The 27,518-nt window shown below is 52.3% G+C and overlaps 3 protein-coding genes across 5 annotated transcripts; 1 reads left to right on the top strand and 2 right to left on the bottom strand.

The window, feature by feature from the left end:
- Positions 1–1,251: 1,251 nt before the first annotated feature.
- Positions 1,252–10,504, top strand: dclre1c (DNA cross-link repair 1C, PSO2 homolog (S. cerevisiae)). The gene is given in 15 exon segments (XM_042335289.1): positions 1,252–1,373; positions 1,375–1,450; positions 1,983–2,034; positions 3,110–3,194; positions 3,639–3,698; positions 4,230–4,285; positions 4,631–4,732; positions 5,213–5,285; positions 5,827–5,967; positions 6,491–6,592; positions 6,939–7,078; positions 8,143–8,197; positions 8,636–8,724; positions 9,098–9,198; positions 9,641–10,504. Coding segments are annotated over 15 exon segments (2,001 nt in total). The 5' UTR covers positions 1,252–1,340; the 3' UTR covers positions 10,477–10,504.
- Positions 10,505–12,647: 2,143 nt separating this feature from the next.
- LOC103173106 (histone-lysine N-methyltransferase SUV39H2) lies at positions 12,648–19,278 on the bottom strand. Of its 3 annotated transcripts, none has more exons than XM_042335888.1 (6): positions 19,214–19,278; positions 17,915–18,060; positions 15,135–15,797; positions 14,766–14,912; positions 13,483–13,612; positions 12,648–13,045 (listed from the first exon to the last, which is right to left on the bottom strand). In XM_042335888.1, the coding sequence occupies exons 1-6, from the start codon at positions 19,248–19,250 to the stop codon at positions 12,933–12,935; spliced, it is 1,236 nt and encodes a 411-aa protein (XP_042191822.1). In that variant the 5' UTR covers positions 19,251–19,278; the 3' UTR covers positions 12,648–12,932. The 3 variants fall into 3 exon arrangements, with proteins under 3 accessions (XP_042191822.1, XP_042191823.1, XP_042191824.1); XM_042335889.1 differs by having other exon boundaries at positions 12,983–13,045; positions 13,483–13,571; XM_042335890.1 differs by lacking the exons at positions 12,648–13,045; positions 13,483–13,612 and adding an exon at positions 14,131–14,196.
- Positions 19,279–20,837: 1,559 nt separating this feature from the next.
- hspa14 (heat shock protein 14) lies at positions 20,838–27,493 on the bottom strand. The gene is given in 14 exon segments (NM_001292799.1): positions 20,838–21,039; positions 21,430–21,500; positions 21,743–21,916; positions 22,512–22,727; positions 23,070–23,172; positions 23,775–23,930; positions 24,234–24,395; positions 24,966–25,070; positions 25,496–25,586; positions 25,878–25,983; positions 26,086–26,134; positions 26,445–26,527; positions 26,626–26,706; positions 27,433–27,493. Coding segments are annotated over 14 exon segments (1,533 nt in total). The 5' UTR covers positions 27,490–27,493; the 3' UTR covers positions 20,838–20,960.
- Between the last annotated feature and the right edge of the window lie 25 nt (positions 27,494–27,518).

Here is a 27,518-nt window from a genome sequence, read left to right as displayed (position 1 = left end):
TTGGCTGTGTGGAGCTGCTCTGTGATTGGCTGTTATGATGTATGATGTATACTGTCTGTCGCGGAAGGTGTGTATTCACTGTGTGTATATGTGCTGTGTATTCACTGTGTGTGAGAGCTGTGTATTCACTGTGTGAGAACTGTGTATTCACTGTGTGTGAGAGCTGTGTATTCACTGTGTGTGTGTGAGAGCTGTGTATTCACTGTGTGTGTGAGAGCTGTGTATTCACTGTGTGTGAGAGCTGTGTATTCACTGTGTGTGAGAGCTGTGTATTCACTGTGTGTGTGTGAGAGCTGTGTATTCACTGTGTGTGAGAGCTGTGTATTCACTGTGTGTGTGTGAGAGCTGTGTATTCACTGTGTGTGTGTGAGAGCTGTGTATTCACTGTGTGTGTGTGAGAGCTGTGTATTCACTGTGTGTGTGTGAGAGCTGTGTATTCACTGTGTGTGAGAGCTGTGTATTCACTGTGTGTGAGAGCTGTGTATTCACTGTGTGTGTGTGTGAGCTGTGTATTCACTGTGTGTGTGAGAGCTGTGTATTCACTGTGTGTGTGTGAGAGCTGTGTATTCACTGTGTGTGTGTGAGAGCTGTGTATTCACTGTGTGTGTGTGAGAGCTGTGTATTCACTGTGTGTGTGAGAGAGAGCTGTGTATTCACTGTGTGTGTGAGAGAGAGCTGTTTATTCACTGTGTGTGTGAGAGCTGTGTATTCACTGTGTGTGTGTGAGAGCTGTGTATTCACTGTGTGTGAGAGCTGTATTCACTGTGTGTGAGAGCTGTGTATTCACTGTGTGTGTGAGAGAGAGCTGTGTATTCACTGTGTGTATATGTGCTGTGTATTCACTGTGTGTGAGTGAGCTGTGTGTGTTTGAGCTGTGTGTATGTGTGTGAGCTGTGTGTATGTGAGCTGTGTGTGTGTGAGCTGTGTGTATGTGAGCTGTGTGTATGTGAGCTGTGTGTGCTGTGTGCTGTAGCTCAGCCCGTGACCATAATAATAATAATAATCCTTGCATTTGATATAGCGCTTTTCACGTCGGGAGAGGACGTCCCAAAGCGCTTCACAGAACACACTGTAAAGTGAATTGACTGTATATTTGTGGGCAAACGCGGCAGCCAATGGCGCACAGCGATGTCCCACAAACAGTCGTGGATTGAAAATGACCAATTTATTATTGTTTTTGGTTTTGGAGGGATTATTATTAGGCTCTGTGTGGAGTAAGGAAACTTGCCCGAGGTTTGGCCCTCTGCCTGGAATTGAACTCAGGTCTCTCACACAGTGCTCTAACCACTGAGCTCCAGGACCCCACGTCGTGGTGGTGAGGCCACAGTTACACAGTGACGATGAGCTCGTTCGTGGGCCGTATGAAGGAGTACAGAAAGTGTGTCCATCGACAGATTCGACCGAGAAAACCTCCTGGCAAAGGCGTACTTCCTGTCACACTGCCACAAAGGTGGGCAACTGGCTACCCCCCCCCACCCACCCGTACCCTCCCTCCCCTCCCCGCCACCACCCACCAGCTTTGCACCCCGTGTGAGGGGCGCATTATAAATTCAAGTTGTTGTGGTGGTTTCTCCCCCTCCCCCCCCACCCCCAACTATACCCTCCTACCCCCTATCCAGTGCCTCTGGCCCCCACTCCCAGCTCTGTGCTGTGTGTGTTGGGGGTGGGGGTGGGGGGGAGAGGGGTTGTGGATGTGTGTGTGCTCTGTGTGTTTGTGAAGGGCGGAGGGTGTGTGTGGGGTGGGGGGGGGGGAAGGGGAGATGTGGTGGGGGGGGGGGGCTCGGAGTTGAACCCACAAAACCTTCCGACCCAGAGCGCGATCGGCTGTGAACTGGGGCCGAAATGTGAGCGATTGGGGTGGGGGGGGGGTTCACGTCCGGAGACAGAGACACAAACCGGCGCTGGGGTTGGGCTGAACGACCTGCGTCGGGGCTTTAATGTTCTCGTGATCCCTTTCTTTCTTTCTTTCTTTCTTTCGGCAGATCACATGATGGGATTGAGAGCCCCTCCCTTGAAAAGACGCCTGGAATGCAGGTGCTGAACCCCCCGATCCGCTTTCGGCCGTAACTCTGGAACGTTCTCTCTCTCTCTCTCTCTCTCTCAATCCCTCCGCCTCGACCCTTTTCCTGTCCTGGTCTCCAGGTCGCTCCTGTTCAACGCTTACGGCCATCTCCTCCCTCCCTCCCTCCCTCCCTCCCTCACCCCCGGCTCAGTGTCGTGCTCGGCCACTCTCGAGCGCTCCGAGACGCTGCCCTGTGTGAGTGAGGTCGCGCTGTGTAAACGCAAGTTGTTGTTGTTGTTGTTGGTGGTGTTTTGAGCGTGATGGCACAGGGTCACTACGCTTGACAGAAACTTTGTGACTTTGTTAAGGCGTGTGCGCTTGGGTGCCTGCGCTTGGGTGCGTGCGTGTGCGAGTATTGCTTGTGTGTGCATTTGTGCGTGCGCGCACGCGTGTGGGTATTTGTGTGTGCACATGCATGCATGCGGGTGTGTGTGGTGTGTGGGTGCGGGTATGTGTGTATATTTGTGTGTGTGTGTATATTTGTGTGTGCGCGCGCGGGTGTGTGTTTATGTGTGTGCGTGCGGGTGTGTGTGGGTGTGTGTGTGTGTGTATATGTGTGTGTGCGTGCGTGTGGGTGTGTGTGTGTGTGTGTATTTGTGCATGTGTGCGCGCGGGTGTGTGTGTGTTTGTGTGCAGAGCTGTGTGGTTTGTACGTTTCAATGAGTTTAGATAACGGTTGTCGCAGCTGCTGGATAAGACGGGTGGGGGTGGGAGTGGTGGGTGGGGATGTGTCTGGGGGGGGGGGGCGGAGATGGGGTGGGGGAGGGGGTCTGGGGGGGAGGTGGTGGGTGGGGGGGGGGGGAAGGGGTTGAGGGCTGATCAGCCGAGTGGAAAGAAGACAACACCAACTTGCCCACCACACAGCTTAGCGCTTCCTCTTCGACTGCGCTTACTGCCACCTCCCCCCCCTCTGGGACCCCGCCTGGCGTGGTGGGTGGGTGTGGGTGGGGGGGGGGCTGTTGCCCCAGACGTTAAAGAGTTTAGCGTCTCAGCTCAGGGAGTTTCTGATCCCGTCTCTGAGTGTTTTCCTTGTTCCCGCTGTTACAGTCTGAAGCTCCGGCTCTACTGTTCCCCCGTCACGAAGGAGCTGCTTCTGACCAATCGCAAGTACAGGTTCTGGGAGAACCACATCGTAAGTGTATCTTGTGTGTGAGCGCGGAGCGGTGCGTGTGCGTGACAGTGTGCGTGACAGTGTGCGTGACAGTGTGCGTGTATGTGGTGTGTATCTGTGTGTGTGTGTGTGTGTGTGAGCGTGTGTGTGAGCCAGAGTGAAATGTGTGTGTGAGCCAGCGAGCACAGAGTGGAGCGTGCGTGTGCGTGCGTGCGCGTGCGTGTGCACGGGCAAACTGGCTGCCACGTTTGGCTTGCAAAACACACAGTCACTACGCTTTGCAGTTAAAACCGTGCGCAGCGATTTCGGACGTCCTCCTGACGTGATTTAAAAAAAAAAAACGGTGCAATCCGGATGCGAGAAATATTACTTGAATTATCTTTTGAAGCGCTTTGAGAATGTCAAGGCTTAAATCTTATTATCGCTGATTTTATTATCATTATTATTATTATTATTATTCTGTAGACGGCTCTTGAAGTTGAAACTCCAACACAGCTCTGCCTGGTTGACGAGGTGACGGGTGAGGTACAGACATCTTATTTGGAATATTTACTCGTGCGATAGCAAGAGAGAGAGGTTGGGCGTGAAGAAGCCCCTTCGACCTATCTGATCTCATCACTGCGTCCCATTTTTTTTTTGGTCTTGTTGAACACTCAACAACAGCAGCAGCAGCAACGCATCACATTCACACGGCCCCTTTCACGACGGGAGGACGTCCCAAGGCGCTGGACAGTCAGGGGTTTGGACCCGAGCGCGAGGTGGGTGGGTGGTATCGGGAGGGGTGGGGAGGGCAGGGAAGGTGGGGGGGTGGGGGGTGGTGGGAGTAGGAAGGTTGACCGAAGGCGCAGTTGAAGAGGAGGTGGGGGTGGGGGGGGGGCCGTAAGGCAATTCCACTTGACAGTATACAACAACAACAAATGAAGCACTTTGAGACGTCTCAACGATGTGATAAGGCGCTGCGTCAAAGGTAACGATTGCTACTGTTATTACTATTGTTATTACTATTGTTACTATTATTATTGTTCTAACTAACTGGATGACTTGCTTCCTGACCAGCGGGAAGAGTTGATGGTCACACTCCTGTGCGCGGGTCACTGCCCGGGCTCTGTCATGTGAGTGTCGTTCCCTCTTACCCGTTGTTACTCCCTCCCCCTCGAATCTCTTTGACAGCGCCACAGGTGAAACTCGACCTCTCCCCAAGCGCTAACTCTCCCCCCGCGCGCGCGAGTCGGCCGCTGCGTGCGTTCGCCTGCAAACATACTAACGGCAACGTATCGCAAACAAATGCAGCGCCCCTTTCAGAGGGCGTTTCGGAGGGCTTAACGGTGGCGGAGCCGATGAGGGTGGGAGGGAAGGAGAGGTGAGCGTCAACCGAGGGGGGGGGGGGTGCGAGGGTGAGCGCAGGGAGTCGGAGGGGTGAGGGAAGGCCCTGTGTGACCGGCTGCTGCTTGTTCCAGGTTCCTGTTCGAGGGCTCGGAGGGCACAGCTCTGTACACGGGGGATTTCAGGATGGCCAAGGGCGAGGCTGCTCGGATGGAGCTCCTACACTCAGGGGGCAGGTAAACCAGTGATGGCAATGCGCTCTCTCTCTCTCTCTCTCTCTCTCTCGCTCCCTCTCTCTCCATCTCACGCACTCTCCCTCCCTCCCTCTCTCTCTCTCACCCCACACCCACCACCCGATGTAGTGAAGCACACACGCTCGGTCACGCATTCAAAAGCACTCAATCACACACACTCTCTCTCGCGTGCACACTCAATCTCGCCCCCCACAGATGCGCGCGAGCGCACACACAGTCTCCTTCATGTACACAGGCCAAACATGCAGTCCGACACACTCACGCTCTGCCTCTCTACACACACAAGTATACACACACACAAACCAGTCTCACTCAAACAAACACACTCTCACTCACTCACTCACTCACATTGAGTTCCGAGAACTTGTTAATACAGTTAGTGTGATGTGTGTCGCTGCTGTTACTGATCTCTGGGCCGGAGACCGGCCTCGGTGACAACCATTTGCTCCTCTGCTGTTTCAGGGTCAAAGAGATTCAGAGTCTTTACATCGACTCCACCTTCTGCGATCCCAGATTCTACCATATCCCGAGCAGGGTAACTATTCATACAGCCCCAGACATTACAGCACCGGCTGGAGCTCGCGACACTCACCCCATTCCCTGCTCTTCCCCCCCCCATCGTGCCTATGTCCATGCTCACCATCAATCCACTTGACGGTCTATCCTGCGAAGCGCTTTGAGACGTCTCAACGAGGTGATGAGGCGCTGTACTCACATGCGAGGGCTATGTTCTTATAGATAACATCGTTCATTCACTTCACGGCTGTTTTACAAGGACGTCGCCGTGCGAAAATTGGGTTGTCGGGTTCGCCTACGAAATACACAGTCACTGCACTTTACAGTGTTTCGTGAGAAGCGCTTTGGGACCCGACACGCAAGGCGCTGTGTATAAAGAATAATAATAATGATAAGAGTCCTTGCGTTTGTTTCGGCGCCTTATCTCGTCATCGAGACGTCTCAAAGCACTTCGCGGGATACACTGTAAAGTGGAGCGAATGTGGTACTGCGTAACCAAAAATGGCCGTTGACCGCGGAGAGGTGTGTTTGAAGCTGTTCTCGTGCGCTGTCCCTAACAGGAGGAGTGTCTGAACGGGATCCTGGAGTTAGTGCGAGGCTGGGTCACTCTCACCTCCTACCACGTTGTCTGGCTCAACTGTAAGGCGGCTTACGGCTACGAATACCTCTTCATGAACCTCAGCGACATGTTCGGGCTGAAAGTAAGTACCTGCACAACGCTCTGGGACGCTGCTGCTGCTGTTGTTGTTCGCCACTTGTCTTGTGTCAGCCTGGCTCAGTCGCTCTCTCTCTCTCAGAAGGTTGTGGGTTCAAGCCCCCGTGCCAGGACTTGGAATCGCACAGTCTTAAGCTGCGGACACTCAATCCACAGCTGTTTGTGGGGGACGCTGCTGTGCGAAAAATTGACTGCTGCGTTCGCCCACAAAACGCCCAGTCACTGCGCTGCCTTGTGAAGCGCTTTGAGACGTCTTGATGACGTTGATGAGGTCCAATGTCAAGCGCGAGGATTTTTTATTGTTGTTATCGTCCATCCGCCCCCGATGGTTCCTCCTCCTTCCCCTCATCCTCCTCGTTCCCCCGCAAGTGCGTGATCTAAGCTGCGCCTCTCAGTGCTAACAGCGTCCGCGCGTCCGTACAGGGACGTTAGAAGGCGAACCAGATGGACCTTGGTTTTTTTTTCCCCCTCCTCCAGCCATTCCCACGTTCCTCTGTTTGTCCCCCCAGGTCCATGTTAACAAGCTGGACATGTTTCAGAAGATGCCCGACATCTTGCAACACCTCACGACAGACAGGACCACGCAGATACACGCGTGTCGACACCCCAGGGTAAGTCCACAGTCTGTCGCGGTTTAACCCTTGCGTTTGATACAGCGCCTTATCAAGTCATTGGAACGTCTCAAAGTGACTGTGTGGGTGTGTGTGTGGGCGGGTGTGTGTGTGTGGGTGGGTGTGGGTGGGTGTGGGTGGGTGTGTGTGTGGGTGGGTGTGGGTGTGTGTGGGTGTGATATCAAATGCAGAGATTACAATTGTTTCTTTTGAAACTTTTCTCTCTTTGGTTCACTTCTTTTATATTTAAAAAAAAATACGTTTTCCAATTCCCCGCTCTCTTCCCCACTCTTCCTTCCGCCCCCCCCCCCCTTCTCTCCCCACCCCCCACCACCCCCACCCCCAGGACGACGAATATTCCCACGGAGGGAACTGGTTGCCGTGTGGAGCCACCGCCAAGGATGGGACACCACTCCGTATCATCAGCATCAAACCCTCCACCATGTGGTTCGGGGAGAGGAGCAAGAAGATGAGCGTGATCGTGAGGTCAGGAGGCGCTGAGGGGAGGGGATGGGGTTACAGGGGGGAGGGGAGAACTGGAGGGACTGAGGATGGGGGGGGGGGGCATGGGATAGGGGAAGTGCGTTTCAAGACCCTCTTGAACCGTAACGGACTGTAACCTCTTGAGTCGCCTACAGCAGCGATTTTCATCCCCCGCCATTGCTGATCATTGCAAGTGTTTCACCGGAAATCGTTGTGAGACCCAGTGACTGTGTTCGTGTGGGTCTGTCTGTCTGTATGCATGTGTGTCTGTGTGTGTGTGTGTGTGTGTGTGTTATTAAGCAAACGAGCCAGGCTTGCTTGCAACCCAGCAGGGTCTCACACACACAAATACATACATACACACACACACACATCTAAAGTGGTCACAAAGTGTAGTCAACAGTCGGTATCACAAACCATTTGGCCGTTTCCTGGAACACAGCCAAGGCGCCCCGGTTCAAACCCACAGCCCTGCACCTGGGAGGGGGTGAGATTAGCATCTCCTCAAACCACAGCCACCAGGGGTGGGGGTGGGGTGGGGGGTCGGGGAGACACCACATGTCACTCGCACACAACAGCTGAACACGGCTGCACTAATGGGCCGTTACACCAGGTGCTCTGAACCGATGTGTTTGGAGATGATCGGAGTTGGGGCGCTTAAAGCCATATTTGCGCTGACTCTTTTGCAGGCGGAGCTGAACTGGCTCCCAGGTGACCTGCCTGGCCACGGAATGTGGGAACCGAGCCCCCACTCTCTGTGCCGGTCTCTAATCCCCGGTTCCTGAGCCCGGAGGGGCCGCAGTGTCCCAGGGCACTCACTGCTGATGGCAGCACAGCCCGGCCCATCGGCAGGACCTGGAAGGACAGACCAGTCACTGGGGGCAGGGAATCCTCCCCCTCAGCTCCTGTTAACCCCTCAGTTCTCTCTGGGACTGAGTAAGCAGGATGTGTCCTTCTCAGATGTTTCTTCTTGAGGTTGAAGAATTCTTTCTCAACTTCAGTTGTGTCTTGTGTGTTCAGTTTATAAATGTAACTGAGTTCAATGTATTAATTGTAATTCATTTCAGGACTGGAGAGAGTTCGTACAGAGCCTGTTTCTCCTTCCACTCCTCGTACAGTGAGGTGAGACTGGAAAGAGTTCAAATCCTCCTGATGAGACGTTAAACCTCACTCCCCGTCTGTTCGCTCAGGTGGACTTTAAAGATCTTCCGTGCCGCTATTTGAAAAGAGAAGGGAGTTTCTCTCTCTCTCTCTCTCTTCGTCCCGGTGTCCTGGCCGACATATCCCCCAAATAAAAAATTGGTCACTTGTCTCACGACTATTTGTGGACTTTGCTGTGCGCAATTGTGCTGCCGCGTTTGCCTACAAAATACACAGTCGCTACACTTTACAGTATATCAAGTGCTCTGGGACTCTACTCTGTACGAAGGCGCTATATAAATGCAAGTTATTGTCCTGTGAAGCTCCTTGAGAAGTCCATCTGATGTGATAAGGGGCTGTAACTAAATAAGAGTTTGGATTCACGTCTACAAATTGCAATTCTCTCTCTGTCTCTCTCAGATAAAGGATTTTCTGTCCCATATACAGCCGTTGAGTGTCTACCCCAGTGTCGTGCCTATGGGGAGGAGCATTGATGTCATCACAGATATGTGAGTACAACAGGCACGTAATTGAGATTCATTTTGGTGTCCTGCAAGAGAGAGGACCCGGGTTCGATTCCCGGTCGGGGCCAAACCTTAGACAACTTTCCTTACTCCGCGCACACACCTGTGTACACAGCTTTAAGCAGGAATCTGGTTAGTCGATTGGCGGATTGCTTTCCTGGGGTAACAATCCTAACAAAAAAATGTTTGTGGGACGCTGCTGTGTGCAATTGGCTGCTGTGTTTTGCCCACAAAATGCGCAGTAACTACACTTTACAGTTTGTCCCGTGAAGCGCTTTGAGACGTCTCGAAGGTGTGATAAGGCGCTGCATCAAATGTAAGTATTATTATTATATTGCTCTTTCTGTTGTTGTTACAGTTTGAAGCCGCTGTGCAGGAAGTGTGTGGAGAACGGGGAACCTGTTTACAAACCGCTGGGAAAACTGAAAAGAGGGAAACGGGAATTCCTGGATGACTCTGGTACGTCCGGATCTCTTTTTGTGTGTGTGTGTGTGTGTGGGAGGGAAGGCTCAGTCTGCTATTTTTTTTAATGGAGGGAAGGTGGTCGTAGGGGTGGGAGGGGGTCAGTCTTTCATCACATTCTGGTCACTGGAGCCAGGGAATCCTCCCACTCCGAGCTGGACAGGGTGGTCCCAGCTGGACAAGCAGCGGGAAAGCTTGCCGGACACAGCGCTCTGTCAGGTTTGCAGACTCATAAGCGACGGTGGTGGATTTTCCACGTGTGTCTGGCTGACACCCCCAAAAAAAAAGGCGAGGGGGGAGGTAATTTAAAGGTACGGTGATTTAATGGGGAGGTGTTCGCAGGAGAGCAGCTTAAAGGGACCCGTTCTGACAGGTAAATTGAAGGGATACTTCTGCCCGTTCAAGCGATGTGACTATTGTAAATGTTCACGTTGCTCAGACAGCGATCACGGGGACCACGACGGCCTCTTTGATGATCTCCCGGTTCCGGTGAGGAGAAGGTTACCGGGGAGCGAGCCCCACGATTGTGCCGACACGGCAGCTGGCGAGAACGCCGGTCGGCCGCAAACCGAGTTCTTCGATTGCGAAGAGTCGAACGACGAAGACGAGGAGGCTGATGAGGAGCGAGATGATATTTCCGGGGCGGACGCTGCGAGCGTTCCCGGGATTCTGCCTCCGCCGCCACCACCCTCCTCCTCCGAGCCTGACGCGCTCCGCTGGGACATGTTCTTCAAGCGGGAGCCGGGCTCGCTTCCCAAAGGTGGGGAATCGGGGAGGACGAGGGAGCAGGGGGAGGAGCGAGGCTCACGATCGCCCGAACTCTTCACCGACTCCGAGGAAGACGGATATTCCCCCTCTCCCCAACGGCCTTCATCCCAAAGCTCTTCCCAATCGGTGCGGACGTGGGAACCCGGGAGCCAGGGCAGCCTGTCCGAGCCCGAGCGCTCCCAGGACGGAGTGGGATGGGCGGGGGTCGTCCGGCCAGAGCAGGGGAGAGGTCGGAGGGCGCTCTGGGAAGGGAACGCTGACAGCCGCGCGTGTCGGAACTCCGGGAGTGGCCCAGACCTCGGCGAAGACCCCCGGGGACAGAGCTGGGGGGCGGACTCCGGCCCCAAGCCGGATTCGCAGGGCTCCTCGGATTTCGACATCCCGTCCACTCCAGACTCGGAACACCCCCTCCCGGACCAGCTGCGGGATTTGTACTGTAAACTGGCGGCGGGAGAGGCCGTGCGGACGGGAGAGGGCAGGGGAGCGATGGGCAGTGCGGAGCGTTGATCTGCGGCGGAAGCCTTCTTTGTCGAGGGTGTCTGTTTCTAAGGCTAAAGCTGAGTCCTCAGCAGAACGACTGGAAGAGGCGAGGAACTGTGCTGGGGAGGGGCAGGTGGGTGGGGGGTGGGGATGGGAGGCGCTGCATTGTCGGGGGTGACGTCCTTCAGATGAGACGTTAACCTGAGCTCCTCACCTGTCTGCTTGGCAGAGAGTCTCTCTCCTGGAGTCCAGGCCAACAATCACCCTCAGCCTCTCTGCCACCCCCCGTCCCTCTGGAACTCCATCTCGGAGCCCCTCGAGACCTTCCTCTTTGACCGCACCTCCAGCCGCCTTCCCAAACCCCACGATTCCCTTTCCCCAGCTCAGGTGCAAATCCTCGACTGTCCAGCGCCTTGGGACATCTTCCCAACATGAGAGGCAACCCCTGTGTAAATGCAATGGGTGGTTTGGGGCACTTGCCCCCCATTAGCCAAGCGGAGAACCAGGTAGGGAGCAAGGTTCCGAGGGGCGAGAACCTAACAAAAAGAAACACGCTTTAGTTTGAAACGGTTTATTCACTCGCCTCCCCCACAGCAGCAGCAGCAGCAGCAGTTCTGACCTCACGTTACCCCCCCCCCACCCCGTAACAAAGGGCGGGGGTAACGTTATATACAAACGAGTACGGAAACACAGTGCTTCGAGAACCAAAGCGAGTAGAGAGAAGAGCTCGGCAGCTGAACGCTCTCCTTACTCACTCACTCAAATGAGATGGGTGTCACAGAGGTATCAGAGTTGGAGATATTGCGACAGGGAGTTGTACGTCCTGTTCACAAGCAGTATTGTTGCAGGGCACACAGGAGAGGTGGAGATTCTCCCCCCCCCCCCCAAATGAAACGCAGAGTGGAGGCAAATAGGTACTATTTTGTGGCTCCCGTCACCACCTCATAAACTCCCGTTTTGGATAAAAATGACAAATCCCAGTTGAGTTTCGAATTTCATGTCCTGGGAATGCTCCATAATTCCACCCCTCCCCTTCCCAAATTGGGGACGGACTATCTACCCACCGAGCAACAACACATGACGCTTACACAGCGCCTTTCACGTCAGGAGGACGTCCCAAAGCGCTGGACAGTCAGGGATCCACACCCGAGCTTGTGGTTGGGATCAGGAGGGTGGGGGGTAAGAAGACGATCAAAGGCACGGTCAAAGAGGAGCGTCTTGAGGGAGGGGCTGAGGCGGAGGGGCTGTGGGATGCATAGGCACAGAGTGGGGGCAGAGAGGTTGCGAGCCCGCCTGGCAATGGTGGATCGGACAAGGTGGGGGGTGTGAAGCAGGCTGGATCCCACGGAGCGGAGGGGGCAGACAGGTTGCCAGGGGAAGTTAGGAGGTCACAGAGGAACTGCCAGAGAACCACAAGACCTTCTGTATATGTATGTAATAATATATTATTAAATATTTTAAAAATTACCATTGACATGAATTGTTGAATGAATCGTCACCTCCAGGAGTGAAAAGTTAACAAAAGCTGATGTAGCAGCAGAGAGAGAGAGATGGCGGGATGTTGAGTGTGGGTGCTGGAGAGAATCTTTCAACAAGGAACCACGAGTCAGTTCTTTGTACTCTCGGAGAGCCAATTCCTCACACATACCCTCCCCCATTGCAACAACTCATTCACATCATTTAACCATTCGGCGGTGGAGGGGAAGAGGCAATGAGGGGGAGGGAGAGAGAGAAGAGCATTATTGGATCTGAATATGGAATCCCATTGATCTACCCAACACTCGAAAGCTACTGCACAGCGCATCTCAGTGCACAGAGCACCTCATTCAATTGCCGCAAACGACCCCCCCCACCCCCCCAAATCACCAGCAGGAGGAAAACACAACCATCATTACCACACAAATGTTGCTGGTTCGGAAATTCGCCCCCAGTGTCGGACTCAGGACTGGTAACGAGAACCAAGAGAAGCTAAATAACAAACCACTTCCCCCCCCCCCCCCACAACTCATTAACACGAACCCTTGCCGGGAACGTTGAGACCCGATAACCTAGTCTAGGAGCTAATAAACACAATTCCAACCAACCCCAGTAGGTTTCTGTCGAATGGGGTCAACGATAGAGAAATCGATGGGCGGTGTCATAAAATGTCCACCTTCAGTGCTTTGCTTCCGTGTTGCATTGAGGTCACTTTCGGTGCATTGAGCAAGCGAGGAGGTTTATTCTTTTGCAAAACATTTGTACATTCCTAGACTCTCAAAGAGAGTTAAGTCCCCGCCTCCCCTCCCCCCATCTCCTCCTCGTCCATTATTCCCTCCAACCTCTTGAATCGTCAACAACACTAAGTTTGATTTTCCTAGTGGAAATTTGATGGCACAGAAAAATTAAGAGGGGGAGGCGCGATTCCTCACCTCCCCTCCCGCTTTTCCTAATTGTAGTTTTTCTTTTTGCTTCGTTAAAAAAATACTGTGGTTGGTGCCTCTGCCTCAGTTCATGTAGCCGCGACAGGAAGCAGAGCCACACTTGCACACCATCCTGTACAGCTTTCGGGCTGGGCCATTCACCTCCGAGCTCTCGTTGATTGAGGTATCGCCGGAACCTAGGCCAGACAGGGCAGCGGTTCAGGGGGTGTAAACCTCAACACCTCCCTCTCCCCCCCGCCCCCCCCCCCCCACTCAGCCCAAGCCCAACCCCATCACAACCCTCCCACAATGATCAATGCCCAACCCATAACTTCCCACAGCACTCAATCCCCTTCCCACAACGCCTAGCCTCTCCCATTCTGTTACACCCAACCCCCCCCACTCCCCAACAACCCTCTGCAATGCCCAATACCCCCTCCCCACCCTCCCAAACCCCCACTTCGCCAATACCCAGACCCCCACAACAGCTCAAATCCAACAATCTGGCATCTGCACCCTTCTGACGCAGAGGCATGAGCGCCATGTTGCCCCTTGCCCTCCCTTAGCCCACCCCCATTATGGAGCATGTAACGCAACCCCCCCTCCCCCTCCCCAGGCCCCCAAGGAATCGCACCTTTCATCTGATAGTCAAAGGTGAGCTCCTCCCCTGCCTTTATGGCCCTGGTGGAGAACAGCGCTATCCGGGGAAGCCGGGTGTCCAAACTGTCGATAAAAACATTGTAAACCTGAAGATTTGGGTCACACTGTAGGGAAAAAAGTCATAGGTTCGTATGCAGGTTTCATCCATCACAGCTCACAGTCCATCACAGCAACACACGTCAAACCCAGATTGTAACATGACACATCTAGATACCACGGTCTCTTAATGTGCATCTTAATGTCCCGTTAGCTCTTACTGAGAAACATGCTCACGAGCTGAAATTAACCCTGCAGTGTTTTTGGTCAGACGTGCGGAAACCTATCCCCCTGCTGAAGAGTCTCCAAAATCAGACCGAGTCCGATCTCACTCATGTACACCACAGACACAGGGAAAATCCCATGTGTTTGGAATGAATGGGTATTCTGTCTATCTCCCTCCCTCCCACCCGCCTCCCTCCTGGAGGGAAGCAATCCCAGAGAGTATTAGGCGCAGGTTGGCGAGAGCCAAGAATTGGGAGGAGCCCCAGAGTGTGTGCTGGAGGTGGAGGGGGTGGTAACTGCTAGAGTTTAATCAGTTAAAAACTACAAAGCTTGCCATTGAGAGCCCTGCCTGGCAAGTTTCACACCGCTCGTCCATCTAGGGCCACACCACCAGGGCCACAAAACCATGGGCTTTGGTTAACAGGAGCTGGGGAAACATTGGAGATCACAGTTACTTTGCCGTATATTTTTTAAAAAAGATTTCCTCATTAACGTGCGATTGCCATGCAGTCTGATCCGGTTATACCAGGTAGTCAGGGAAGGTGGGGTCGAAGATCAGCCCTTGGGTTATTACAGGTCTTGTGATCGGGGCTGCCATGGTTAACCTCTTTCTTCTAAAAAGATACCCAAAGTTGAGACACGCAGAACTTAGCGCAGTGGTTAGAGCACTCGCCTCGCAAGCGAGAGAACCCGGGTTCGATTCCCAGACGAGATAAAACCTTAGGCAAGTTTCCTTACTCTTTCCACACGCCTCTGTTTACCCAGCAGTAAGTAGGAACCCGGTTATTAGTCGATCGGCGGATCGCTTTTCCGGGGACAATAATCCCTTCAAAAAAAATAATAATTTGTTCACTCAATCCACGACTGTTTGTGGGACGCTACTGCCGCGTTTTTCCCACAAAATACACAGTCAATTCACTTTACAGTATATTCTGTGAAGCGCTTTTGAAGACGTGACAAGGCGCTGTATCAAGTACGAGGATTATTATGACTTACGCTGTGATTCACAAAGTGAGAAATGTTTCCAAATCTGCCCGCGTCCACAGTGTACTCGTCCTCCACGTAATCGAGGTCGAAGAGATACGTGACGCCCTTACTGTCGTAGAGCTGCCCTCTCCTGTCCGCCTCCTCGCTCGTGATCACCTGCCCACAGGGGAGAGAATCAGCGGAGAGGGGCAGAGGGAAAGGCGGTCTTGTTAAAGTTACCTGCGCGTCCGAGCCCTGACCATAGTCTGAGTTTGTGGTGACTGCCAGCGGTCAGCAGGGCAAGAGCAGAGGCATTACAAGAGTCTCTGCCCCCCAAATTTATGGGTGGTGGGGGGGTTCCTCCCCCATTCCCCCTGCCGGCCCACCACTCGACCTTACCTCGCCCACATACTCCATGACGAAGCTCTTCTTCCTGATGCTCTGCAGCGTCTTGACCCCCCAGCCTCTCCCGTCGCGAGTCCTGAAGATACACAGGTCGTAGCGGGTGCCCTTCTGCACCACCCGGTTGGGGCACTGGGGGCCGCAGTGGCAGCTGGAGTTACACTCGAAGATAGGCTTGCCTGGCTCGATGCACAGCTGCCCTCGCTCACTGAAGGCAAACTTGGCGCCCGCCTCCTCAGGGCAGCACTTGCCCTGCATACAGTCCAGGCAGTCGCACCCTATCAGAGGCTCTTGGTCCAGCTCAATGCCCGGCGTGGGCCGGTACTGGTTGATGTAATGGAAGTCCGTGGGGGGCAGCTCAAAGTCCACCTCGTTCTCCACCAGCACCCTCCCCTGGTGGGTCTTCTTGCGATTCAGCTCCTCCTCCCATCTCCTGAGCGCTATCCTCTGCTTCCCCTTCTGGATCACGTAGGTCATGGCCTCCGCCTCCTTGCCCGGCCTCTCACTCGCCCACCGCCTCCCCTTCAGGCTCTCCAGGAACCGGGTCTTGTCCTCCTGGAACTGCCTGACCAGCTGCACACTCCGCAGGTGCTTCCTGGGCTCCCAGGTGTTGGTGGATGCCGGCCAGCCTTTCCACTTCACCAGGTAGAAATCTGTCCCCTGCTCGGCAATACACACACACACAAGTCACTACACTCTGCACAGCAATAATGACAGTCACTACACTCTGCACAGCAATAAACACACAGTTACTGCCCTCTGCCTGGCAATAAACACAGTTACTGCCCTCTGCCCGGCAATAAACACAGTTACTGCCCTCTGCCCGGCAATAAACACAGTTACTGCCCTCTGCCCGGCAATAAACACACAGTTACTGCCCTCTGCCTGGCAATAAACACAGTTACTGCCCTCTGCCTGGCAATAAACACACAGTTACTGCCCTCTGCCCGGCAATAAACACAGTTACTGCCCTCTGCCTGGCAATAAACACACAGTTACTGCCCTCTGCCCGGCAATAAACACACAGTTACTGCCCTCTGCCTGGCAATAAACTTATCTACGCGTTTCACCTACAAAATACAGTTGATTCACTTTACAGTATATTCTGTGAAGCGCTTTGAGACGTCTCAAAGACGTGATAAGAAGCTATATCAAATGCAAATATTATTATTGTTGTTACAGTGCAATAAACATCTTTACACTGTGCCCGGCAATACACACACACAGACAGACACTGCTCTCGACAGGGCAATACACACAGTCACTCAATAATCTTAGACAATAAACTATTTTACACTCCATAAACACAGTCAACAAACTGCACACCAATAAACACACGGTCACTCAATAAACTTGGGCATTAACTCAGCCAATTAATCCACAGGTATGGGCAGCCCAGGGCCTCACTACTAATGCAGGTAATCCATCAATTGAAGAAATTTAATTGAGTGAGAGGGAGGGAGGGATAGAGGAGAGGAAGGACAAAGAGATTCATCAGTAATCTGACAGGACACACCCAAGGTCTACGGAGTGGGTTTTGGTTACAGCTTTTGCTTATGACCGGTCTCAAAAGTTCCTACATGAGAGAGGTCGGACCGAGTAAGTGTTAAGGCCCAAATTCTTAGCCCGTCAGCTTTAACAGCTAAGATGGCGCAGGAAATGGTGCAGAAACGAAAAAAAAAATCGTCAATTCATTCAAGTCTTTGATTTGGAAGGTTTAATAACAACAAAATAAATAATAGCATTAATCCTTGCATTTGACGTAGAGCCTCAACTCGTCTTCGAGACGTCTCAAAGCGCTTCACAGAATACGGCGTGAAGTGAAATTGTCTGTATATGCTGTGGGCGAAATACGGCAGCCAATTGCGCACAGCAGCGTCCCACAGACAGTCGTGGGTTGAGAGATCAAAATTATTAGTATTTATTTAGGGCTCTTGTGCTTAACATTTATTTTCTAAAGTTTAATCTGCTGAGCAGTGGTGAAACCCACACTCTCTCAAAAGCGCTCCACGGGATTGCCTGTGATTGACTGCGAAGTGTTGTGACTGTGTGTGTTGTGTAGGCGAACGCAGCAGTTGATCTTGTGCACAGCGACATCTCGCAAACAGCTGCGAAGCAAGTGACCGATTCTGTCTAATTCAGACAGAAGCTGTAACGGCTTTGAAAAAGGAAATCGAGGCAAATGTTTGAAAACAACAACTATTTATATTTTCATATTTACATACACGAACGATTCATCTTTTCAGGTCAGGAGGACGTCTTAAAATGCTTCACGCCTGGGTTTGGCAGAGCAGGGTAGGATGGGGGCAGGAAGGACAATGGGAGTGAGACAGGCCTGGGCTCGATGGGCCGAATGGCCTCCTTTCTTGCACTGTAAACATGTCTCACACCCTTCCTCCTCCCCCACCACCCCACCCATCCATCCTCTAGTCTGCTTTCAAGCCCATTTTGATCTAGAACCACTGAATTTACAGCACATAACAAGGCCATTTAGCCTATCGTGTGTGTGTGTGTGTGTGTGCGGGATCTTTTAACGGTAATCCTTAATCCCTTTTACCTGCCCTTTCTCTCCTCTTCCCCCCACCACCACTCCAATACTCCTGACTCCCCCCCCCCCACCACCCAACCTTCCGGCTTCAAAACGCTCCCAGAAGCCGGTCACTCACACTGTGCGACAGGGTCAGCAGCACATTCCCCTCCCTCCCCTCCGCTTGTGGCTCAGGGTTGGGGGGGGGGGGGGGTAAGGTCAGAGTCCATCTAACCCGAATCAGTCCCACCTTGGTTTTCCTGTAGCCGCATAGATACTCCACTTCGTACTCGTTTAGGATGTTGCGGCTGATGCCCAGAGCCCGGCAGGTCAGCTCCTCTTCCCGGCAAAGCTCCTGTAGAATTTCGATCGACGCCAAGCACGGCACACACCAAGCTGAGACACGGACGAAGGAGGTTTGATTTGCGGCTTCGTTTTTTTTCGGAAAAGAAAGTAAAAAAGTAAAAGAAGTCTCACTTCCAAGGTTTCCTTTGGAAACCAAAGACACCCGAAGCACGTTTTCCCCCCACAAAACACAGTCACTCCGCTTCACAATATATTCCACGAAGCGCTTTGAGACGTCGCATTGGAGTCGGGTAATAAGGCGCAATGCATCAGACGCAGCGGTTTATTGCTATTAGTAATTAGCGTCAGAGCTTGCGGCCGAGCCTGGGAGAGGGGAGGTGACCCTCGGCGTGGGTGAAGAGGGGGCGGTCTTCAAGGTGTGATCGTGGGGGTGGGGGCGAAGGAGGACATACAAACCCACAACCTTCTGACCCGGAGCCCCAGAGCGCGAGACTGCCCGGCAACGGAGAGGGAACACCCCGGGGACCTTCCACACGGGTGGGCTGAGGGGAGGGTGGGCTGAGGGGGAGTGGGGGGCAGCTTTCTCTCTCTCTCTCTCTCGCTCAGGCACACACTCTCTCACCCACTCTTCCTCACACTCTGCCCTTCCCTCACACTCACTGTCCACCTCACTCTCTCTCTCCCCCCCTCACTCTCTCTCTCCCTCACTCTCTCTCTCCCCCCCACTCTCTCCCCCCCCTCACTCTCTCCCCCCTCACTCTCTCCCCCCCTCTCTCACTCTCTCTCCACCGACACTCTCACCCCCTCAGTCTCCCCCCTCTCCTCACACACTCCCTCTCTCCCCACACCCCCCCCCCACTTCCCTCTCTCTCCCCACTCTCTCCACCTCCCTCTCTCTCTCCCCACACCCCCCCTCACTCCCTCTCTCCCCACTCTCTCCACCTCCCTCTCTCTCCCCACAACCCCCCTCACACCACTCTCTCCCCCCCCTTCACTCCCCCATTCACTCCCTCCCCTCACCCCCTCTCCCCTCACTCCCCATCACTCCCTCTCCCCCTCTCTCTCCCCCACACCCCCTTCACTCCCTCTCCCCCTTCACTCCCTCTCCCCCTCACTCCCTCCCCTTCACTCCCTCTCTCCCCCCACACCCCTCTCCCCCCACACCCCTCTCCCCCACACACCCCCTCTCCCCCCACACTCCCCTCCCCCCCTCCTCCCTCCCTCCCCCGCCCCCCTGTCTCACCGCCGGGCTTTGCCGCCATCTTGGCCTCTCTCCCCATTCAAACCCCGTGACGTCAGGCTGCGCGCGCGGCCCCGCGGCGACCGTCACCGCGCGCGGTTAAAGGGGCAGTGTCCGCCCGCCACATTAAACGTCGGCCGCTCGGAACCGACCCAACCCACCTCCACTTAAAGGGGAGGGGCACCGGCCTGGACGGGCAACAGGTGGGAGGGACAAATGGGGGCGGGGCGGGGGAGAGAATAGTGGGGGGCAGAGCGGGCAGGAGGGGGGGTGGGGAGAGGAGAGTGTAAGGGGAAAGCGCGGAGGTAGAGAGCGGAGGGAGGTCAGGGGTGGGGGGGGCGGATTTGCAAGCGGGAAGAGGGGGTGGGGAGTGGGGGGAGGAGAGGGTGGGGGAGAGGGTGGGGGGTGTGGGTCTTGGGACTGGATTGGCTCCCAGGTGACCCGCCTGGCGACGGAATGTGGGAACCGCGCCCCCACTCTCTGTGCCGGTCTCCAGTCCCCGGGTCAGGAGGGGCCGCAGTGTCCCAGGGCACTCACTGCTGAGGGCAGCACAGCCCGGCCCGGCCCGGCGGCAGGACCTGGGAGGGCCGACCAGTCACTGGGGGCCGGGAATCCTCCCCACAAAATACAGTCAATTCACTTTACAGTATATTCTGTGAAGCGCTTTGAGACGTCTCTATGCTCTGAAAAAGCGCAATATCAAATCCAAGGATTATTATTATTATTTATTATTATTATAATCCTCCCATTCAGCTCCCGTTAACCCTGTGAGCCACTGCCCTAACAGGGACCTTGCCAGATGCAGGTAACCTCCCCATGTTGTTGAGACAGCTGGAGTCGCCGTCTGTTTAAAACCCTCACGGAAGCCTTAATTGGCCAATTAATATCCAAAGCAAAGGTTTATTAATTATTCTTTTAAGAAAGCAACATTTTCACTTGTTTAGCCACTTAATTAAGGCAACGTGCAATTCCCTCTGCGCACCCATGTTTACACCGGAGCATAGTTTTCTTGTGGGGGGGGGGGGGGGGGGGAAACAGAGGGGAATTACATCTCCACGTCAGTAGTACATCAGGAAGTGAATCTCCTCCAGGGAACCTCATTTCCGTCACCCCGACTCGCGAGAATGCAGCCCCAAGGTAACTGCGGAATAACTCTCTCTCCTCCCCTGCCCATTGATTACATGCAGTTTACACACCGCACACATAATAATGTTACCGCTGGGGTTTATAAATGGCTCACACGTCCTTAATGTCTGTAATGTTTAGCGATATTTAAGTGCTCTAAGATGCTAGCGTGAGTGAAGGGACGCTATATCAATGCAAGTTGCGGTCGATAGCAATTACCTGCAAAGTGCTTTAGAAATGTTTTGCAGTTCCGGGCACAATCCCAATGCGAGGATTCTTATTAATTTATTGTCGTTGTTGGGTGAACGCGGAAGGAGGTCAGTCTGCACGAAGACACCTTATAGCGAGTGGCCTTACTTAGACCGTTTGTCTGCCGACCCTTTTTGAAGTCACAAGCGGCATTTAAACAGTCAACACTCGTATGGTTGAGCGGGAGCTGGGTCCAGATGTCACAGGAGGGGAGGGGTAGGGAAGAGCATACAAATAAAGGGGAGAGAAGAGTGAGGATGGAGAGGTTTATTCTGGAGACCTAATTTTCACATAGTCCCAGAAACACTGACAGGAGCTAAGTGTCTCTGTTCGGTGTGTCTCTATTATAACAGTCCTGATTTCTTCCCCGACATTACTACGACACGGCATCGATGGTGACCATTTCTGAAATGCCCGTTCCTTGTTCCGTACAGGTGACGTGCAACGATCCGTCCCTTTAAAAGAAATGAAGAAAAGACGGCTGAATGAAGATCAATTTACCCTAAGTCAGAGCAGCACCGAAACAAACCCCTCACCGCTTAAAAAGGTTCTCGATTACTATCCACCTTTTGGGTGAGTGAGTAGTGGTGGTGGGGGGGGGGGGGGCGGGGGATGTGACGGAGTAGTTTGGGGGTAAGAGCTGGCTCCAAGTGGTGAGTTTGGCAACAGAATGTTGTTCTCAATGGTAAGGGATGTGGGGTGTAGTCGGTTAAACACCAACACACGCTCCAAGATTCCACCCCTCCCCAACCTGCGCCTAACACTCTCCAGAAATACACACGCAAGGCGGGTGCGGCCCTCCAGAGAGACCAAGTGCGCATTCCATTCCATTCGGGGAAGCCTACCTCTTCATGGTGAGTACAGCTACGATATTGTGAGGGCCGTCCTCCTTCTTCTGCAGGTTTTTCAGCACAATCTAATGTGACAAAAAGGAAAATAAAGTCAAAAGGTTGCCTCTCCTTTTACAAAACAAAATACGACATGTCCACATCCCACCCACCCAGCCTGCCGCACCGTGGCGGATCAGGCTCGAGGGGCTGAATGGCCTCCTCCTGTTCCTGGTTCCTAAGAGGAGGGAGAAATCTTGTAGCTTAACGCTCAGTACGTGACACGTTGGCAGGTATACCAATCCCAGAAGGAAATGCACACCCCTCTCACCTGGGCCACTTTGTTGGTCTCCTGCTTGCAGCCTTTGTCCTCAGACTCATACAGCTCAAGACAGGCTGAGGAAAGGTCCCCCGAAGCCTGAAAAGTGTGGGGTCTTCGAGCCGGCAGTGGCGTGCCCGATGGGAAAACGACAGTGTACACGTCAGTCCCTGCATCGTCAGTCTCCTACAGAAAACAAAAGAGTTAGAATTTGTTCGTTGACTGACAAGTCTTTTTTGGGGTCAGATGGGTGGAAACCCATCTCCGGGCTCGAGTATCTAAACCAAACAACTGAGAGTTCCATATGTTCGTGGAAACCTGTCTCTAAGGAGTGTGGACACCCCCAGAGGAACCCACCCTGCCTCCCTTATGCCAGAGAGCAATAGCCACAGAGACAAGTCCTAGGGGTATGTGTTGGGGAGGTACTGCTGGAGTATAGCAATCTTATACGACACAGCTCACCATTTCAAACACTAACTGGCTAGCACACCCGCCATTTGACTACCTCTATGTAGGTCTTAGCCTTGAGGGTTAACGGCAGCTGAGTGGGAGGAATCCCTTCTCCCTTGTGGAAGTAATAACCCCAACAAAGTGGAATTATTAATGGAAACAATGTGTAACACTTTTTTCTCTCTTGTACCAGACCAGCAAGACAGATCACAAAGATCTTTATCTCGTGCTGCACAATAAAAGTTGTGTCGGGCTCCGAGCTCTGGAACACTGCCCTGCGCGAGGGGTGCTATATAAATGCAAGTTGCTGTTGTTGGTGGTGTTCCCCTACCTTGGCGAGGATGTTCCGGGCAGAGCACTCCACGGTGACCGTGTCTTCCTCGGGCGCGATGCTTTCCTTTCCCAGCAAGATGGCGGCCTCGGTGGCGGCGCCCATGGCGATGACCTCGTCCGGGGGGATGGAGTTCAGGAGCTCGACGTCTGGGAGCAGCTCTCGGATCATCTGCTGCAGCTTGGGGACCCGAGCCGAGCCTCCGCAGAGAACCACCTGGGTTGGACCAATCAGAGAGTCGTCGCAACCAACCATTTGATACAGCGCCTCATTACGTCATCGAGACACCGCAGAGCGCTTCACAGAATATACTGTAAAGTGTAGTGACTGTGTGATATCTGGCCAAAACGCAGCAGCCAATTGCACACAGCAGCGTCCCACAAACAGCCATGAAATAAATGCCCAATTTTATTTGTGGGAAAACCCTTTTCTCTTTTCGAATAGCTCCGCGGGATCTTTAACATCCACCTGAACAGGCAGACGGGGAGCTCGGTTTAACGTCTCATCCGAAGGACGCAACAGAACCACTACATTTCAGCAAACGTTAAGATTCTTTACCTTAGATATGTCACTTCCAGCAAGCCCAACTTCATCCAGAAGCTTCTGAATAGGTTGTATACTTTGAGTAAAGAGCGTTGAGCACACAGATTCAAACCTTGCCCTAAATGCAATAGAACCCAGTTATAATGTGCCTTAATAAAACACGGCTCATGCTTAAAGGGCGTTCGGGATGTGAACCCAGACATTTACCAACGCAAAAAAATCCAATGTGTCCAGAAAACTGCACAGCTCGCTTCAAAACACGGTTTCCTGTGCACTTAAAAACAACATCTGTTGGTCACTGGGTCGCTGTTGATGTCACATCCTGTGCGCTCTGCAGGTGCAGGATGTGATATTAACAGAGACCACAAAAAGCCGGTCGGCATTTGAAGTGAGGTGTTTCTGCGGTGTGTAACGGTGGCCCATTATAGCAGTAAACCTCTCATCCTAGTGAATAGCCCCTATACACTCTTTATGGCCTCGATATTGTCGATTTGCTGGATCTTACTACGTACTTGAGGGAAAAAAATACAGACACGAGTGGAGTTCCACTTCAGCCTCTGGATCAATTGCAGTAATCATTTCAGCCAAGAGTAGTTCCTTGAAATAATCCTTTGTTACATCTACCATCATCTAATAATCCTGAGGCCTTTTAAAGTCTGGATTGAAACCCAAAACTACAGGGACAGTTCATTCCCAACACAGTGTAATTGTGTTTAATACCTGGACACATTACAGTCAAAGTCCAAGCCATCGTGCAGAGAGTCGACAAAACAGTTTGAACTTCCCAAGGTCGACAAAGCATGCTTAGCCACTTCAGCGCTGTTCACCAGCTTCATCATGGCTCGGGGGTTTTGCTTGACATCTTGTCTGAACAATCTGTGAAGGTAAGAGGTTTGAATATTTAATCCAATCAAGACTTCAGTTAAAGCCCAAGGGCATCTCTCGTTTTACAACATTTATACAACACCTTTCATGCAGGGCAGCGTCTAGGAGCGCTTAACGGTGGCGGAGGGTGCCTGATGCCGAGCCTGGAGGAGGGAGGGAGGGAGGAGGTGACCGTAAGCACTTTCGAGGTGGAAGTTCTACAGTCAGAAGAGGGAAAAGATAGGGCGACATGGAGGGATTGAGGGAGAGAGTTACAAAGCTTCGGGGTATAGTAGTTATCATCCGGTGAGTTACCTCTGAAATTCCAAAGACAAGTAGTGTGCCAAGGCCTCTGTGAAACACTCTCCTCCTATACTGTCGTCCGTGTTAGAGGCAAGAACCCTGTACATGCCGCTGTTCACTTCAACCACTGTCACAGACAGCGACGATCCTCCAAGTTTGTAAACCAGCACGTGGCTATGAAGACACAGAATACAATTAGTAACGTAGGAAAAGCTGTACGAAAAAATTGACCTGACCATACCGACTTGAAAAAGCAAAATATCTTAGATCGCAACGCAATTCCTTATCTAACGCTTTAGTATTTAACATCTTCAGTGATACATAGAACTTTACAGCGTTTACAGCTAGATCCCACAACCAGCAAACATTTTTTTACGTGGGGGATTATCGGCCAGGACACTGGGAGAAAGAAACCTGTTATTTATTTATCAGCTGAACAGCAGCCAGCAAGCTGATACACTAAATGGGCAAGTAAAAAAAACATATTGGGCCTTAATACAACAACAATTTCACTTGTACAGCGCCTTTCATGTCTGGAGGACGTCTCAAGGCGCTGGACAGTCTGGACCTGAACAGGGGGTTGGGATCAGGAGGGTTGCTGGAGGGCAGGGTGGGTCGGGGTAGGAGGGTGACTGGTCGCGGTCCAACTGGGTCTTGAGATGGGCAAATCTGACAGTTCCGCACTTTAACGTATCAAGCACGGTTTAGGCGCTGCAAGCTTCGAAGAATCGAGCGAAGACCTACCTTTTCCCTGTAGGCGACTCCTGTCCCACTCCAAATGCAAGCAGTGCGGCTGCCGGCTCGTGAACCAATCGCAGGACGTTGAACCCTGCTGCCTGGGCTGCCTGTCTGCACAGCAAAACATTTCACACTGAGGAAACTCAAAAAAAATTGCGTTGCACCAAAAAGTAAACTTTTTTTTTAAAAAGATCGTTTTGTTTCAAAAAGTGATCCTGGAAGTGGAATAATCCTGCTATCTGATGCGAGGAAAGTCAGTCCTGAGAATGGATTTGCTCCTCCCTCCCCAATTCAAGGTCAGCATCATGAATAGATTAGATGCAGGATGTAACACACTAAACTGTCCAAGTTATTTTAGTACTGTAACAATCATATGTTTGCGAACTGAAATGTACAGAACAAGTCGGGCCCTGGAGACAGGAGTTTCTGCTGGCGTCCTGGCACTCAAACAGTTAAAAATGCATTTTTTTAATTAAAAACCTCTCCTCCCCCACCACCCCCCAAACCTTTGATAAATGACCTGCCTCTCAGTTTACCTTAGAACATTTTTCTGGTTCTTTCCGAAGTCCAGTGGGACTGTTATAACCACATCGTTCACATCAGAACCCAAAGCTGAATGAGCAGTTTCTGTTTGTGAAACAAAAAACAGATTCCTAAAACGACCTTTATTAACTGGTGTGACGAAAATACGTTCTGGGCGTTAGACATCAGTTCATTGCAAGAAAATGTAGCATCATGGAAACAATACAGAGTCTTTAATCTGGAAAATGTTTATAATAGTAATCCTTGCATTTGATATAGCGCTTTTCACGTCTTTACAGTATACTGTAAAGTGAATTGACTACATATTTGTGGGCAAAACGCATCAGCTGTTTTATAAACAGAATACATCTGCTTTCCGCGAACTTTCTCACTCACCCTTCATTTTCTCGAAAATCAGCTTGGTGACCTCCTCAGGAGTGATGGTCTTCAGATCTTCACCGGTATCAATCTCATATCTAGGTTTGCCGTCCTTGTCAATCACCTAGTCAACACAAAGCATTCATAAACAATTTCAACTCACCATCTTGACAAGGAAACCCGACTTAAAAAAAATCAAGAGCGGCTTTGATACTGTGGTACTTACAGAACATTTGCTTTCAGCCACGTGTTTCTGAACTTGGGGATCCTGGAACCTATGGTTTTGAAAAAAACATCAAAATAATAATAATACTTTCATTTGATATAATGCCTTATCACGCAGATGAGATTTGACAAAAAGATTTGAAAGGCCAAATTAGAAGCACATTGTTATAGAAAATGGCAAAATACAATGGGTAACTGGTCCTATCGATCAAATGTTTTGTTAGCGCGGTCTCCCTGTTACAGCACAGCGAATGCAGTGAAAACTTCGGTTGGCAATGCTCTATTCCAGTCCAGTAAGTTGCTGTAAAATGTACCGTTACGGCCAACAGTTATACCAAATACTTGCTCAAGAGCACTCACTGTCGTCCGAGAATCTGCTTTACTTTTGTGACCGTGTTTGACGCATTCCGGATTCTGCCTTGTTTTGCTGCCAAGCCGACAATCTGAAACAAGCAATTGAAATCAGCGAGGGGCATCCTGGTATTTCAACAGTGCACTGAGCGTCTCAAATACACAAAAGAGAGCTCGTCCTTTGCATCACCTTTTCATTTTCTCTATAAGCAACAACTGCTGGGGTGACCCGATCTCCCGAATCATTCGCCACAACATCCGCCCGGCTGTCCTGGAAGGCAACAAACATTCAAGTTAGTTAGACGTTTGCACCCCATATAAACATAGGGAATATTACCAGCCGTGATAAGCTGACGATGCACTGAAGGAAACTGCAGCAAGGATTTTACCATAACACTGCAGTGACTGTGTTTTGAGGGCGAACGTCTGCCATATCCACCCGCTCAGGTGGACATTAAAGAGTTCTGAAACGTATCCTTCACAGGATATACCATTAAAGTGCAGCGACTGTGCGTTTTGCGGGCGAAAAGCGGGGCAGCAGTTGCACGAGCGGCGTCCCCGCAAACCGCCGTAGAGCGAGCGGCCGGTTTCACCTCGACTGTGGGGCAGGACACCGGGAGAGAGAGAGAGAGAGAGAGAGAGAGAAACTCCCTTCGCTCTTCCCCACAGCGCCGCGGGATCTTTTAACGTCCACCTGAACGGCTCCTCCGAAGGACGGCGTCTCCGGCCATGCGACAGCCCCCCACTCCCCCCCCCCAGCGCTGCACTGGAGCGTCAGCTTAGACTGTGTGATTCCGAGCCCTGACAGTGAGGCCTTGAACCCACAACCTTCTGAACTCAGAGACAAGAGAGAGAGAGAGAGAGTCTGATCCCTACTCTCTATCCGCGCTTTGGAAGAAGTAGAAGAAGAAGAAGAAAAAAAACAGCGCAGCCATCAGCTCGTCCATCTAAACAGACGCCCCGCCCTGTCCGGCTGCCCGGGTATCGCGGTTGATACCTTGTAAACCGCCACACAGCAGCAAGTGGTGCCCAGGTGCACGCCGATGGCCGCCATGTTTGCCGGACAGGACGCCGGCGGTGGGG

Source organism: Callorhinchus milii, unplaced genomic scaffold (assembly GCF_018977255.1).
Source record: "Callorhinchus milii isolate IMCB2004 unplaced genomic scaffold, IMCB_Cmil_1.0 Scaffold5, whole genome shotgun sequence".
Lineage (NCBI taxonomy): Eukaryota > Metazoa > Chordata > Chondrichthyes > Chimaeriformes > Callorhinchidae > Callorhinchus > Callorhinchus milii.
This window is presented reverse-complemented; position numbering and strand designations above follow the sequence as displayed.

What these genes read in the sequence shown, in the direction of transcription:
- LOC103173106 (XM_042335888.1), bottom strand. Translation starts at nt 19,250, where the DNA reads ATGGGGAGAGAGGCCAAGATGGCGGCAAAGCCCGGCG. An exon ending in TCATGGAGTATGTGGGCGAG is followed by an intron (nt 14,913 to 15,134) that starts GTAAGGTCGAGT and finishes CCCTGTGGGCAG; the next exon opens with GTGATCACGAGCGAGGAGGC. An exon ending in CTCACTTTGTGAATCACAGC is followed by an intron (nt 13,613 to 14,765) that starts GTAAGTCATAAT and finishes TTTTCCCTACAG; the next exon opens with TGTGACCCAAATCTTCAGGT.